General features: G+C 35.8%; 3 protein-coding genes across 4 annotated transcripts; 1 reads left to right on the top strand and 2 right to left on the bottom strand.

The window, feature by feature from the left end:
• The first annotated feature begins 2,074 nt into the window (after window positions 1-2,074).
• LOC123211777 (shikimate O-hydroxycinnamoyltransferase-like) lies at window positions 2,075-6,502 on the top strand. 2 transcript variants are annotated; one of them, XM_044630665.1, is made up of 3 exons: window positions 2,075-2,223; window positions 2,734-3,169; window positions 5,499-6,502. In XM_044630665.1, the coding sequence occupies exons 2-3, from the start codon at window positions 2,762-2,764 to the stop codon at window positions 6,381-6,383; spliced, it is 1,293 nt and encodes a 430-aa protein (XP_044486600.1). In that variant the 5' UTR covers window positions 2,075-2,223; window positions 2,734-2,761; the 3' UTR covers window positions 6,384-6,502. The 2 variants fall into 2 exon arrangements, with proteins under 2 accessions (XP_044486600.1, XP_044486599.1); XM_044630664.1 differs by having other exon boundaries at window positions 2,093-2,223; window positions 2,662-3,169.
• Window positions 6,503-7,257: 755 nt separating this feature from the next.
• On the bottom strand, window positions 7,258-8,319 carry LOC123212207. Its single transcript, XM_044631281.1, has 2 exons — window positions 7,790-8,319; window positions 7,258-7,691 (listed from the first exon to the last, which is right to left on the bottom strand). The coding sequence occupies exons 1-2, from the start codon at window positions 7,926-7,928 to the stop codon at window positions 7,432-7,434; spliced, it is 399 nt and encodes a 132-aa protein (XP_044487216.1). The 5' UTR covers window positions 7,929-8,319; the 3' UTR covers window positions 7,258-7,431.
• A 1,864-nt stretch (window positions 8,320-10,183) lies between these two features.
• LOC123212230 (heat shock cognate 70 kDa protein-like) lies at window positions 10,184-12,576 on the bottom strand. Its single transcript, XM_044631313.1, has one exon. The coding sequence runs from the start codon at window positions 12,325-12,327 to the stop codon at window positions 10,357-10,359; it is 1,971 nt and encodes a 656-aa protein (XP_044487248.1). The 5' UTR covers window positions 12,328-12,576; the 3' UTR covers window positions 10,184-10,356.
• Window positions 12,577-13,254: the final 678 nt, after the last annotated feature.

The following is a 13,254-nucleotide window of genomic DNA, read 5'->3' as shown; positions in this document are numbered from 1 at the left end:
ATTATTATTATAATGGAAAGATATTCTCTTTATTATAAAAAATATTTAAAAAATCAAATGTTTGCTTTCTTTTATTCTTTCATTATGTATATCCTTCTTATAGTCTCTCTATTCTACTATCAATTTTATAGTAACTTTTAGCATTTATTATAATAATATATTTAATTTTTAAGACAGTAATTAAGACAGTAATACATTATTAATAATACCAAAATAATATTTATTATAAATAAATGTAGTATTTCTCTTTCTATTTTATACTTGATAATAATAAATTTTAACTTTTAACATACTATTCCTTGCGATGGTGCATTCTTGCTTTTGATTAACTTCCAGTTCACTCGAATTGGACTGCTCCCTTGGTGCAGAACCAAATAATAAATTCCTTTAAAGTTTAATAGAATAACACAAATTCTATTAGTATGAAAGAAAATATTTCTATTATTAAAAGATAATCGGTCTACAGAAATTGATAAATAATCACGAACTTGGAGTTCGAGAAGTAATATTGTATTTTCTAATAGGCAAAGGACTATTTCCCACATAAGTTTTAATGTTAATCCAAATACACATTTAGAGATTTGAAATTTTAAAATTTCACTCATAAACTAATTTCTATTAAAAGAGGTAAAGATAAAATCGTTATTTTATTAATAATATTAAAAAAATATAAAATATGTTATGTTTCCTCTTCAAAGTTTTAAAAATTAACAACTTCACGCATAAAGTTTTATAACTTTTAAAAGTAGCATTTCTCTCCTAAAATATAGGGTTTACTTTTTAGAAACTCTCCAACCATCGGAGATAACGCTTCAACCTACAAATCTCCAACCACCTTTTATCTCTTTAGAGTTTCCCAAAGATACATCTTTGTCGATTCTAAAAGAATTGACGAAAAAGAGTTTTTGTTGCATCTTCTTACGCTGGAGAGTGAAAATCTAGTGGTCGAAGATGGTGGGTTGAAGCGTTGTCGTTGATGGTAAAAAAACTTTAGAAAATAAATCATAGGTTTTGAAAGTTAGAAAACTTTAAATAAGGGTAAAATTGTTAGTTTTTAAAAATTAGAGAGAAAAATACAATAAATTTTATATTTTTAATATTATTAATAAAATAACAATTTTATTCTTACTTTTAACAAAAAATTTTAACCATTATTGACTCATGAATGAGATTTTAAGTTTTTCAAACTTTGTAAATGTGATTTTGAGAGTACATTAAAATTTGGGTGAAAAATAGTCGTTTAACCTTTCTAATAATAAGAGGATATATTTAAAAATCCTCTAAGAATTTTTATCATCACATCAGACGTAAATAGTTTTAGTGTCTTTTTAGCTTTTTATAAAATCATGCATTGTATATAATAATTTATTTATATTTTCTTTGTGAGATTGTTTAAAATCACTCATTCAGTTCGTTTATAGTCTTAAAATAGATTTCGAAAACTCTACACAAAATAAAAAAAGTTATGAACTTAAAAAAAGAATTCCTATCATAATTCATAAGGCATTTAGTACTTTTACAATAAGCATAAATATAATGCTAAAAATGAAAATTGTAAATGAAGATGAATTTGGTGGGAAATGTCACCAACTCCGTGATGACGAAAGTGGGAGTCATGGTATGTGGGGTTGAGTTTGAGGATAAACGTCATAATAAAAGTCGCTAGTAGTGGCAAGATTCAGGCAGTTTCTGGCTTTCTGCCTTTGCCAATCTTAGGTCACCATCTCACCAACTTCTTTTTCATTTTGGATTGAATTTCTTTATTTTTTATTTGGATGATCTATTTATTTTTATTTAAAATGGAAAAAATAATTATTTATTATTGTTAAAATTTTATCTATTTTCACTTGTGATATGATTTTTTACCTATATTTTTCAGTCAAATTAAACAAATTTCCCGCGTTAAAGTATTAAATGTAATTTTGGAATTTGAATTACATTAAAAAAACAAAAAGAATAGACAATATTAAAAGAAACAACAGGTGAGAAGACAAGGCAGGGAAATGGATTGAGCAGAGGGACTTGATGAGCGTGCGTTGGGGTGCCTACGTGGCAGTTGGTTACGGTCAGCGTTTGTAGAGTGGGGCCTGGGGGTTGGTGAATGACGCAACACTTGTCTTTCTTTTTCCGAGGAAGAAGACAGCTTTTCCTATAAACCGCTCTGCGTCTTCCTCTTTCTCTATACTAACATTTCATTCTTCATTCATCCATTCCTCACCTCAGGTAATTCCGTTTCTTTCCTTCTTCCACCGTTTTTCTTCTTCTTTGATTAATCATGTTTAAATCGTGAAACATCGTCGTTTTGATGTTCATTGTTTGTTCACTGAGCATAAAAAATTTACGTATGAAATCGAAAAATTCTTTCTCTGTTTCACTTCACCTAGAATCTTGCTGCAAATACCTTTTTGTCTTTTAAATTAGACAATAATCAAACGGATTCGTCGTGTATTGTTTGTCTTCTCTTATGGATTCCGGTGTTTGTTTGAAGAGCTATTTGGTGGAATACAAATCTTTCCCAGCCAATAATTAATCAAACAAAAAATAGAAAATATTAAAATATTCTTTATTTTGTCTTTTCCGGTGATGCTGTCTTGCCTAGTATATTTGTCAAAGAAACTGAGGTTTTCCACTACTGAGAAGAAACTTGACTTTTTGTGTCAGGCGATGTTGACTCCTATTCAACGTTCATTTACATTTCTAAGCTAACTCAACTTTCCAATTTGGATTCCCCAGCCCGGCGCCGACATCGTTATTTTTCAAAATGATAATCACGGTGAAGGAGTCGACGATGGTCCCGCCGTCGGCGGAGACGCCGAGGATATCTCTGTGGAACTCCAACGTCGATCTGGTGGTTCCCCGATTTCATACTCCCAGCGTTTACTTCTACCGGCCCACCGGGGCCATAAACTTCTTTGATGGTAAGTTGCTCAAGGAGGCTCTCGGCAAGGCTCTGGTGCCGTTCTACCCAATGGCGGGGCGGTTAAAGCGTGACGAAGATGGAAGGATTGAGATCGATTGTAATGCTGAAGGCGTCTTGTTTGTTGAGGCCGAAACTCCCTCTGTTATTGATGATTTTGGTGACTTTGCGCCCACTTTAGAGCTCAAGCAGCTCATTCCGACAGTGGATTACTCCGGCGGGATCTCTACGTATCCCCTATTGGTGTTACAGGTACTTTTATAATTTTTTCTTGACATTCAAGTAACGTTACCGTGTTGAGTTTGTTTACCTTATTATGGTGCCGGGTCGTTGTCGCGATGATTTATTATATTATAAATATTGTAAATCTTACAAGAATTTATATTTTACCTAAACATTGACTTGCGGACTGTGTTACTGTTGAGGTATCGTTACCGGTTTGGTAATTTGGGTTTGTGTTGGAATTTTTAATCAATTTATACCATTTATTCTTAATGGCTCGGTAACATTACTGGGTTTCGCAATATTGCAAGTTCCTGATTATTTAGTTGGAAAAAAATTATTACAGTAGTTTATCCTGTATACTGATGATTGCTGTTTTATGGAAGATTAATACTAACAAACTTATCTAATACAATACAAATTGAGATGGTAATATCTAATTGATTAATTTTAAAATAAGATAAAAAATAATCAATTATGTGTATCTGATTTTTGTGGGGGAAATCATTTGCATGGATATTTTAAAAAGAAACTGTGATTGAAATGTTTACTTGAGTTGATTGTGATACAGGTAACAAAAGTCTTTGGTGGTCAATTCTTTATATATTATGGCTTGCACATTTATTTGTTTCGATGTTTCTTAATTTAATAGCTATTAAAAAGGGCTGTTTTTATTTGGTGTGTATTAGAAGTTAACTACTTTGCAATGAAATGAAATAGAGTGAATCGTTTTCCAAATAGGTTAGAGCCCAATACTGTTCTTTCTATAATAGGCTGACAGTTAAAATGTCACATCAACATAATGAACAGAGCAACTTGAAGTGGTGGCTCATGTTGGAGGTCCTTGGGGTGGTTGAGGTGGGGGATCTTTCAAATCAATTCACCACGTTCACATTACGAGCTCTTCTTGATGTGACTATACTTTCATAACTTTTAAGCAACTGTGTCAATGTGCAATTTAATGTTACTGCATGCCATATGATTATAATTGAATGATTTTGTTTTAGGAGGGTAGAGACTAATGAATTGCACATGCACCTTGTTTTTCATATTGATGATTGCTCACCATCTATTGCTTTGCTTTTTTCAGCCAGTACATGCCCACATAAATCAAATTGTTGCTTACCCTCTGAAGCTATGGTGTCACCTAACATACTTAATGATTTTGTTTTAGGCGGGTAGAGACAAATGAATTGCACTTGCACCTTGTTTTTCATCTTGATGATTGTACACCACCTATTGCTTTGCTTGTTTCAGCAAGCACATGCCCACATAAATCAAATCGGTGCTATCCCTCTGAAGCTATGGTGTCACCTAACATACTTGAGCATCTGACCAACTTGGTTCATAATTGCTTGTGTCACTTAACAAAGTGTTCCTTTTCCCATATGTTTCAAATATGCCTCGGAATCTGAAACTTAGGTGTGCCTGTGAAAATAAAGGGGGGAGTTTAATATGCAGTTCCATCAGAAGAGACCAAGTTTAATTGCTTGCTGCTTGGTAAAATTATTTTTTAACCATGCACTTCACATAATTATGTATTCATAAAGAAAAAGGTTCAAATGGTGAACTGAGCTGAATGAGTTTAATATTACTTGCTACCCATCTTCAGGTCACCTAAGATTCACTGATCGAAGGACTTAGTTTTTCCTCTTACATCTTATTGACAGAGGTTTTGGGTGAACTTTGTATAGTTTGTTTATTTTGGCACAGGGAAGGAACTATTAGCTTAGACATGTGTCACTTTCTAGTTTAAAATTATTACTCTGATGGGATTTTTGATCTCTTTGTGGATTTCTAGTCCAAGATGTACCTACCCCAATCTCTTCTTTAATTCAGTTTAACTGTTTCTTATAAATTAAAAAAAAAATAATTACAAAGAATGTAAATCAGTAGCTACATTAACAAGATGAGGAACCCGGGGAAGGCAAAGGATCGAAAATTGAACTTTTAAAGCTTATCCCTGAACACGGTGTTTTGTGAGTACGTTTGTCATGTCTTTATGGTCTGAGAACTGTGGATTATGCATGCAACTTACTCTGAAGGCAATATTGAGAGGATGCATTGGGATTTGTTTTTTTATATTGCTTGTCATCTAGGTGTATACTAAGACTTATCATGTACATGTTTGAGTTGAGGCTTTCCGATCAGAACATGTACAGAGTTTCATATTTGTAAACATCTTTCAGTGGTTTTTACATGCCAAATCACCTAGGTTATAGCTGAAATCCATTTGGGGAATCAGATTTGTGGTAATGAAGAAGTAATTATACATCTACTAAATTCAAATCACTTGAGTCAATTTTAGCCATTGGAACTTTAGTTTGCTTATCAAGACAATTGTTTTTGTTTTTCGCAGGTTACTCACTTCAAATGTGGTGGAGTTTCACTTGGTGTAGGTATGCAACACCATGCGGCAGATGGATTTTCTGGTCTTCACTTTGTAAACACATGGTCAGACATTGCTCGTGGTCTTGATGTTAACATCACCCTGTTCATTGACCGGACTCTGCTCAGAGCACAGGATCCCCCTCAGCCTACTTTCCCACACATGGAATACCAGCCGCCTCCTTCCCTGAAAACTCCTCCACCAGCAGTTTCTGAGCCTACTGCTGTCTCCATTTTTAAGTTGACGCGGGACCAGCTCAACATCCTCAAAGCCAAGGCCAAAGAAGATGGTAACACTATCAACTATAGCTCATATGAGATGCTGGCGGGTCATGTCTGGAGATCTGCATGCAAGGCACGCGGCTTATCTGATGATCAAGAGACTAAATTGTACATAGCAACTGACGGACGTGCTAGATTAATCCCCCCACTTCCACCTGGTTACTTTGGGAATGTGATATTTACAGCCACACCAATGGCAGTAGCAGGTGATCTCCAGTCAAAGCCTATATGGTATGCTGCTGGCCAGATTCATGATGCCTTGGTTCGAATGGACAACGACTATTTAAGGTCAGCCCTCGATTACCTAGAGCTTCAGCCTGATTTATCAGCATTAGTTCGTGGTGCCCATACATTTAGGTGTCCAAATCTTGGGATTACTAGTTGGGTTAGACTGCCAATACATGATGCAGATTTTGGTTGGGGTCGACCCATATTTATGGGGCCTGGTGGGATTGCATATGAAGGCTTATCATTTGTATTGCCAAGCCCTACAAATGATGGGAGCTTATCAGTTGCCATCTCTCTACAATCTGAACACATGAAACTGTTTCAGAAGTTCTTTTATGATATTTAAAAACACCACATTAGAAACTTTTCAGAATTAACATTTTTTATTTGGTGGTGAATTTTTATCATGTATTTACAAACCTTGCTGCGTTTAAACTATAACAAATGCAAACTTGATTTAGTGCATTCTATATGTCAATTCACGTTTATGGACTTTGGAAAATTTGTAGTGCTAATTTGATTTAATGATGCTGATTTTGTCAGATAGTGCTAACTTACATTAGGTTGCCTTTCTAGCTTGGAGCTCTGCAGCTCTGTTCTAAAGCAACATTTTGAGAGATCTGCAATCAATTTGATATCTCATGGATGAATTGCCTATTAACCATGGAGCTATATATCTTAAGGGCTTTCCCTTAATAAAAGGGGTGGTTAAGAATTCAGATCTAATACATCCTCATCTTTTAAATGAAGTTTGTGTGTGAGGATTAAAACTAGAGAAGTAAAGAGAGAGAGCCCAATTCTTACAAGCGAAACAATCATAGCCAAGTTATCCAATTAATATCACAAGCCTAGAGGAGCGATGCTCATGAAACCAAATCCCAAAAACTATTCAAACTTTTGGCCTGTTGGTTGATAAGAGTTGCTTTTATTGGCAGCAATGCTACCACAAAAAGCCTACTCTGTTGAGAAGTGCTTCCCCTCTGCCATTATGCAAGGCTGATTATAAACCTTAAAAGTTATACGCCCATAAATTCATAAACACTTAAAATAAATATCAAATTGGATTTCAATGATAATGTATTATTACGTGATTAAATAATTTTCTATTTTTAATTTAAAATTACTTAATCAACCATAATATATATTACAATAAACTTCGTCTAAATTAAGATTGAATCTATTTATGTATTAAAATAAACTTTAGAAGAGCAAGAGAGAAGTTGTAAAACACTTTTTAATAAAATAATCAGAATTTATCACAAATGGAGCCAACTTCAAGATAACATGTTGGCTCTCCATGAATATGAGAGGACAGATGCTCATGAAACAAACAAAATCCTAGATACCATTGATAGTTGGCAGGCCTTCAAAGTGTCGGCCTGTTGGTTGATACACTAAAACACCCCAAGCAGCAATACTGCCATGAAAGCTAAGTTTACTGCAATAGCAGACATGAAACTAATGCTTGATGATAGTGAAGCTGGACCTTTATTGGCTTTAGGATGATGAGCAGTATTTCCACCGCCAGAACTTCCCTTCCCTTTGTGTCCATGTCCACCCTTTCTTTCATAAATCATATAATGCTTTCCCTCTAATCCTCTGCTTTCACTTACTGCATATGATCCAACTGAGATGTTTGCTGCTGCATGTCTCTCTGTCGAAAAACCCATGAATCAGTACAGTAATTAATCACTCTGCAGAGAAAAAATTAAGCTCTTTTTATGCATGAACTATCTAAGAAAGATTGCTTACCATAAAGCCGTCCTACAAGTTTTGGTTCCGTAAGATTTACTTCTTCAAATTTTGATGCAGGAAAGCCTTCAAACCCCAAACATGTTAAACAATGAGTACACAATATAAATAAGAGCCATGCAAGAAACCTTACCTCCATTGACACTGTTCAGAGAGGGTTTTAGGGTAGGTTTGAGCTGTGCTAACAAACCTGTAAGAGGTATATTATATGGGATGCAGGTTTCCTGTAGATAATGAATGGAAATGAGGTGAAATATGCTGCTCTTTTCTGAGAGAATCAAAAGGAGTGGCTCATACTTCTCACCAGATATTATGAAACTTCCTGTTTATTTTAGTAGTGTAAAGATATTATGAGAAGAAATGGCAGTCCAATTGCAGTTGCTTAAAGATGCACTTAGATTATTATATATGCCTAGCAAGTTTAAAGTTTAGCGTTTTGGGTTTTGAAGCTTGCCAAGTACCCACTTCACTGAAAAGTTTAAGCTATTAGTTAACTTTACAGAATAATAGTTAGCTGGAAACTACAGAGACCAAAAATTGATTTGTTCTTTCAATGAGTATTACTGTATTATCATGTCTTCATATTCTTGCCTTATCTTTATCATATTCTTCATACTTTGTGCTATATTTTTTTATTAGCTTTGGTATGATCAAAATCATGTGTGTTTGTTTTATCAAGGACCTTTTGATAGAAAGTTGTTTGCTCTTGTTTCTTCAATGAATGGGAAGTTTCAGTTTTGCTTACGGCTTTTAATTGCTTAAAATAGCAGCAGAGACTAAGTCCATCTAGTGGTTCAAGAATAAAGTAAAAAGCTTTACCATTATCTTATTTACTTTTTATTTATCAAGCCATTAGATTTATCAACTTTCCCGAGAACCAAGTGAAGTGGTTGGTGAATTGGATGCTCACCTTTTTCTCATTTATCAGAGAAAGTTGACAGTATTTTTTACAAGCATCCGTGCCTAATTATCATCTCTGAAAACAAGATTATTATATATATAGAGTAGATGTTAATTTGTCTTAAATTTAAATTATTCTTGCATTATTCAGATTTCTTTTTATTGAATCACAAGAATTAGAGGTTGTGAGCGGGACACATGTTAGGTGACAACAGGGTATGCAGTATTAAGCTTCAATTTTTATGAGAGAGGGAATTTGAGTATGCCACAATGAATGATGGGTCCGATGATTCTGGAAGATTTTCTTCCAGGATCCAGGAAACCGTACAGTTAATAAAGTTAAATAATGTTAAAATAGGAAAAGAGAAACTTCTAAGGACATACACGCAAACATACATATATCCCACAACTTCTTGGGAAAAATTCTTGCAGGAATAGGACACCATCCTCAGCTATGGAACCTGGATTTATCTGACAATGGCTTTACATAATAGCTCCCTGCATCTTTAGTTCACACTTAATTGCTGATTCTGGCTGTGAGTTACAATCTTCCTTTCGCAGAGTTGCCTTTGGATATTTTAGGGGAGCTGCCTTGTACATAAGTAATTCTCATATAATGATCTGGTAAGTCACGAGCGTAACACTAATATCAATCGATTCTTCGAGAAATTGCACTGGTTTATTTGAATTACATTTTTTTGGCATGGACCTGGGAGGAACATTGTGTAACTACCATTAGCTGACTGAATACACCAGTCTTATTTCAAATCTCACGGGCCTTTGAATCCTCATCCTCTCTGGCAATCACTTGTCCGAAGTAATTCCACATAAATTTTTCCACCTGAGACAGTCTTCCTTTTGTCCAGCTTGATGTGAACAATTTACAAGGTCCAATACCAGAGTTTTTTGCTCTTCTTTCTAAACTCCATTTTCTAACTCTTTCCAAAACCAATTTAACAGAAGCACTTTCACCTTCCTTCTCCCATAACTCTTTCACAGGAAATAGGGAAAAGTCCAAATCTATAGAGCCTCAATTTATACAAAAGTCTGTTTAAAGAAAAGCTTCCTGCATCTTCAGTAAACACTTCAATGTATAATATAGGTGTGTCGATTACCTATCTTACAGGTGACTTGCCTTCGGAAATCTAGGGAATCTGCATTCATTCGCATCTCCATTGATCATATAACAATATGGTAAGCCATAACCACATCACTAAGCTTCTTCACTGCCTTGGAAAATTGCAGTGGTTTAATTGTGCCGCATTTGGCAGGCATGGACCTTAGAGGAACATTGCCTAATTTTTATCAGATGACTTGTATCAATACAAAAATCCAGAGGCTCTCTTCTAAAAGAACATAGAGAAGAATTGCCACATCCCATATTGTCATATCCATAACAACAATAATAATTAGTAGGAATGGTATTCCAATTCTGCTGTTTTATGAAGAAAAGAGCAAATAAATTATAATTGTGTGTAACACTTTCCAACAAAATATTGAAGAATAATTTTATTTAGACAAAAATATATACATCTGCAACATTATTTATGATTTCTCATAGCATTTCTGAACCTATGCATCAAACGAGAGCCACTCAAGCATGGGGAAACAGTGAAAAATGAGCAATGCTGAAAAACAGAACTTCCCAAGTGACAATTCTCATATATTTAATCTACCTCTTCAATCTTCGGCCCAGCACCAGAGCTACCAGGCCCAGATTTTCCATAGCTTCCACTTGGCATTTCAGGACCGCCGCCCATTGGCACATCTCCACCAGCACCACCCTGATACATCTTTGCAATTATGGGGTTGCACAATCCTTCCAACTCCTTCAACTTGTCCTCCAATTCATCAACTTCAGCCAGTTGGTTCCTGTCAAGCCATTCCATGGTCTCATTGATCGCGCTCTCAATCTTTTGCTTGTCTGCTGAGTCCAATTTGCTTGCAATTTTTTCATCCTTAACTGTGTTTCTCATACTGTAAGCATAGTTCTCTAGTGCATTCTTGGCCTCCACCTTCTTCTTTACCTGTTCGTCCTCAGACTTGTACCTCTCCGCCTCCTGTACCATTCTCTCAATATCTTCCTTGCTCAATCTTCCTTTATCATTGGTGATTGTGATTTGGTTCTTCACCCCTGCAGTCTTATCCTCAGCAGACACATTCAGTATACCATTGGCATCAATGTCAAAGCATACATTGATCTGAGGAACACCTCTTGGCGCTGGAGGGATGCCCTTAAGCTCAAAAGTTCCAAGAAGATTGTTATCCTTAGTTCTAGCCCTTTCACCTTCATATACTTGAATTAACACACTGGTCTGATTATCAGAATAAGTCGAAAAGACTTGCTCTTTCTTGGTGGGAACAGTTGTGTTTCTTGGAATCAAAGTTGTCATTACTCCTCCAGCAGTTTCAATTCCAAGGCTGAGAGGTGTGACATCAAGAAGAAGCAAATCTTGAACCTTCTCATTCCCTTCACCGCTCAAAATAGCAGCCTGAACGGCAGCTCCATAAGCGACTGCCTCATCAGGGTTTATGCTCTTGCAGAGTTCCTTGCCATTGAAGAAATCTTGCAACAGTTGTTGAACTTTGGGAATTCTTGTTGAGCCACCAACAAGAACAATATCATGAACCTGACTCTTGTCGATCTTGGAGTCGCGGAGACATTTCTCAACAGGCTCCATACATTTTCTAAACAAATCCATGTTTAACTCTTCAAATCTTGCTCTAGTAATAGTAGAATAGAAATCAATACCTTCATAGAGCGAATCAATCTCAATCGTCGTCTGTGTGGTGGAAGACAAAGTCCTTTTCGCCCTCTCACACGCAGTCCTCAAACGCCTCAGAGCTCTGGCATTGCCACTGATATCTTTCTTATGCTTCCTCTTAAACTCTGCAACAAAATGATTGACAAGCCTATTATCAAAATCTTCACCTCCGAGATGAGTATCACCAGCAGTCGCCTTCACTTCAAAGATCCCCTCCTCAATAGTCAACAACGAAACATCAAAAGTTCCCCCACCAAGATCAAATATAAGCACATTCTTCTCACCGGACCTCGACCCCTTCTTGTCCAAACCATAAGCAATGGCAGCAGCAGTCGGCTCATTGATAATTCTCATAACATTGAGCCCGGCTATAGCTCCAGCATCCTTTGTAGCTTGCCTCTGGGAATCGTTAAAATAAGCAGGAACAGTAATCACAGCGTTCTTCACGGTCTGACCCAGATAAGCCTCTGCAATCTCCTTCATTTTGGTCAACACCATTGATGAAATCTCTTCCGGGGCGAACTGTTTCTCCTCCCATTTGTACTGAACCACGATCATAGGCTTGTCTCCAGGTCCCGCAATGACCTTAAAAGGCCAAAGCTTCATATCGCTCTGCACTGCCGGGTCAGAGAAGCGCCTCCCAATGAGACGTTTAGCGTCGAAGACAGTGTTCCGAGGGTTCATAGCAACCTGGTTTTTCGCCGCATCTCCGATCAAACGTTCAGTGTCCGTGAAGGCAACATAAGAAGGTGTAGTCCTGTTGCCTTGATCATTGGCAATAATCTCAACGCGGTCGTTTTGCCATACTCCGACGCAGCTGTAAGTGGTGCCGAGATCAATGCCAATGGCTTTGCCTTCAGTTTTTGATGCCATTGTTCAGAATTCAAAGAACAAAGAAAGGTGTTAGCTTGTGTTGAGAGAGTTGAAGCAATATATTTTCTTTTACTTGTGTTGTAGAGCTGAATGCTTTGTTGCTGTTTTGAATTGCGATGAAAGGCAGGGTTATGGAGAAGTGCATAGATAGAGTGAGAGTGAAGGTTATGGAAATGTAAAGAAGTGGAGAAGAAGTCAGTGGAAGGGAGTCTGGAGAAAGATCAAGAAAAGGCGGAGGGAAATACCAGAGGGTTCTGGAGGGTCTGTCTGATATTTATCATGGTAGAGCGGGCTGAATTGTTATGTTTTAATGGGCTTAGGCTACTTTATATGGGGTGAGGCTACTTTTCTTAAATATGGGCTTTGAAAACCGTCCATTTAGATGGTTAACTCAATAAATTATATATTTCTAGCTTGATTTTCTTAGTAGTACGCAAAGGACATAAGAAATTAAGAAACCTTAATTTGGTCAATTTAACGGTTTATGTGAAATATTTTTAGTAGATTAACACTCCTATAGACACTTTAAAATAGATTGAATTTTAGTAGATCGTTAAATCTTGTGGTTTTTGTAATTTTTCAATGTAAAAAATTAATTGTGTTCTTGTATTTATTTTATTTTTTATCTTATTATTTTCTTTACTCAAAGTTTAATAATTTTTGAAAGTTTTTATCAATTGATTCACAAATAATTATATAATCACCCAGTCTTCCTCTCAATAAATATCCTGAGTCCGACTTTATACCCAACATAACCCAAACCAAAAATATGGAAGGCATTTTATTCAACAAATTTACTTAACTTTGATTTTCTATTTTTTTAAAAATGTTTTATACAATTTTAAATTTTTAATAATTTCGAAATACAATTTATGAGGTACCCAACATTATTTTTGTCAAAAGGACTGAAATCAGTCTTTTAAAACG

Source organism: Mangifera indica, chromosome 3, assembly GCF_011075055.1.
Source record: "Mangifera indica cultivar Alphonso chromosome 3, CATAS_Mindica_2.1, whole genome shotgun sequence".
NCBI lineage: Eukaryota > Viridiplantae > Streptophyta > Magnoliopsida > Sapindales > Anacardiaceae > Mangifera > Mangifera indica.
This window is presented reverse-complemented; position numbering and strand designations above follow the sequence as displayed.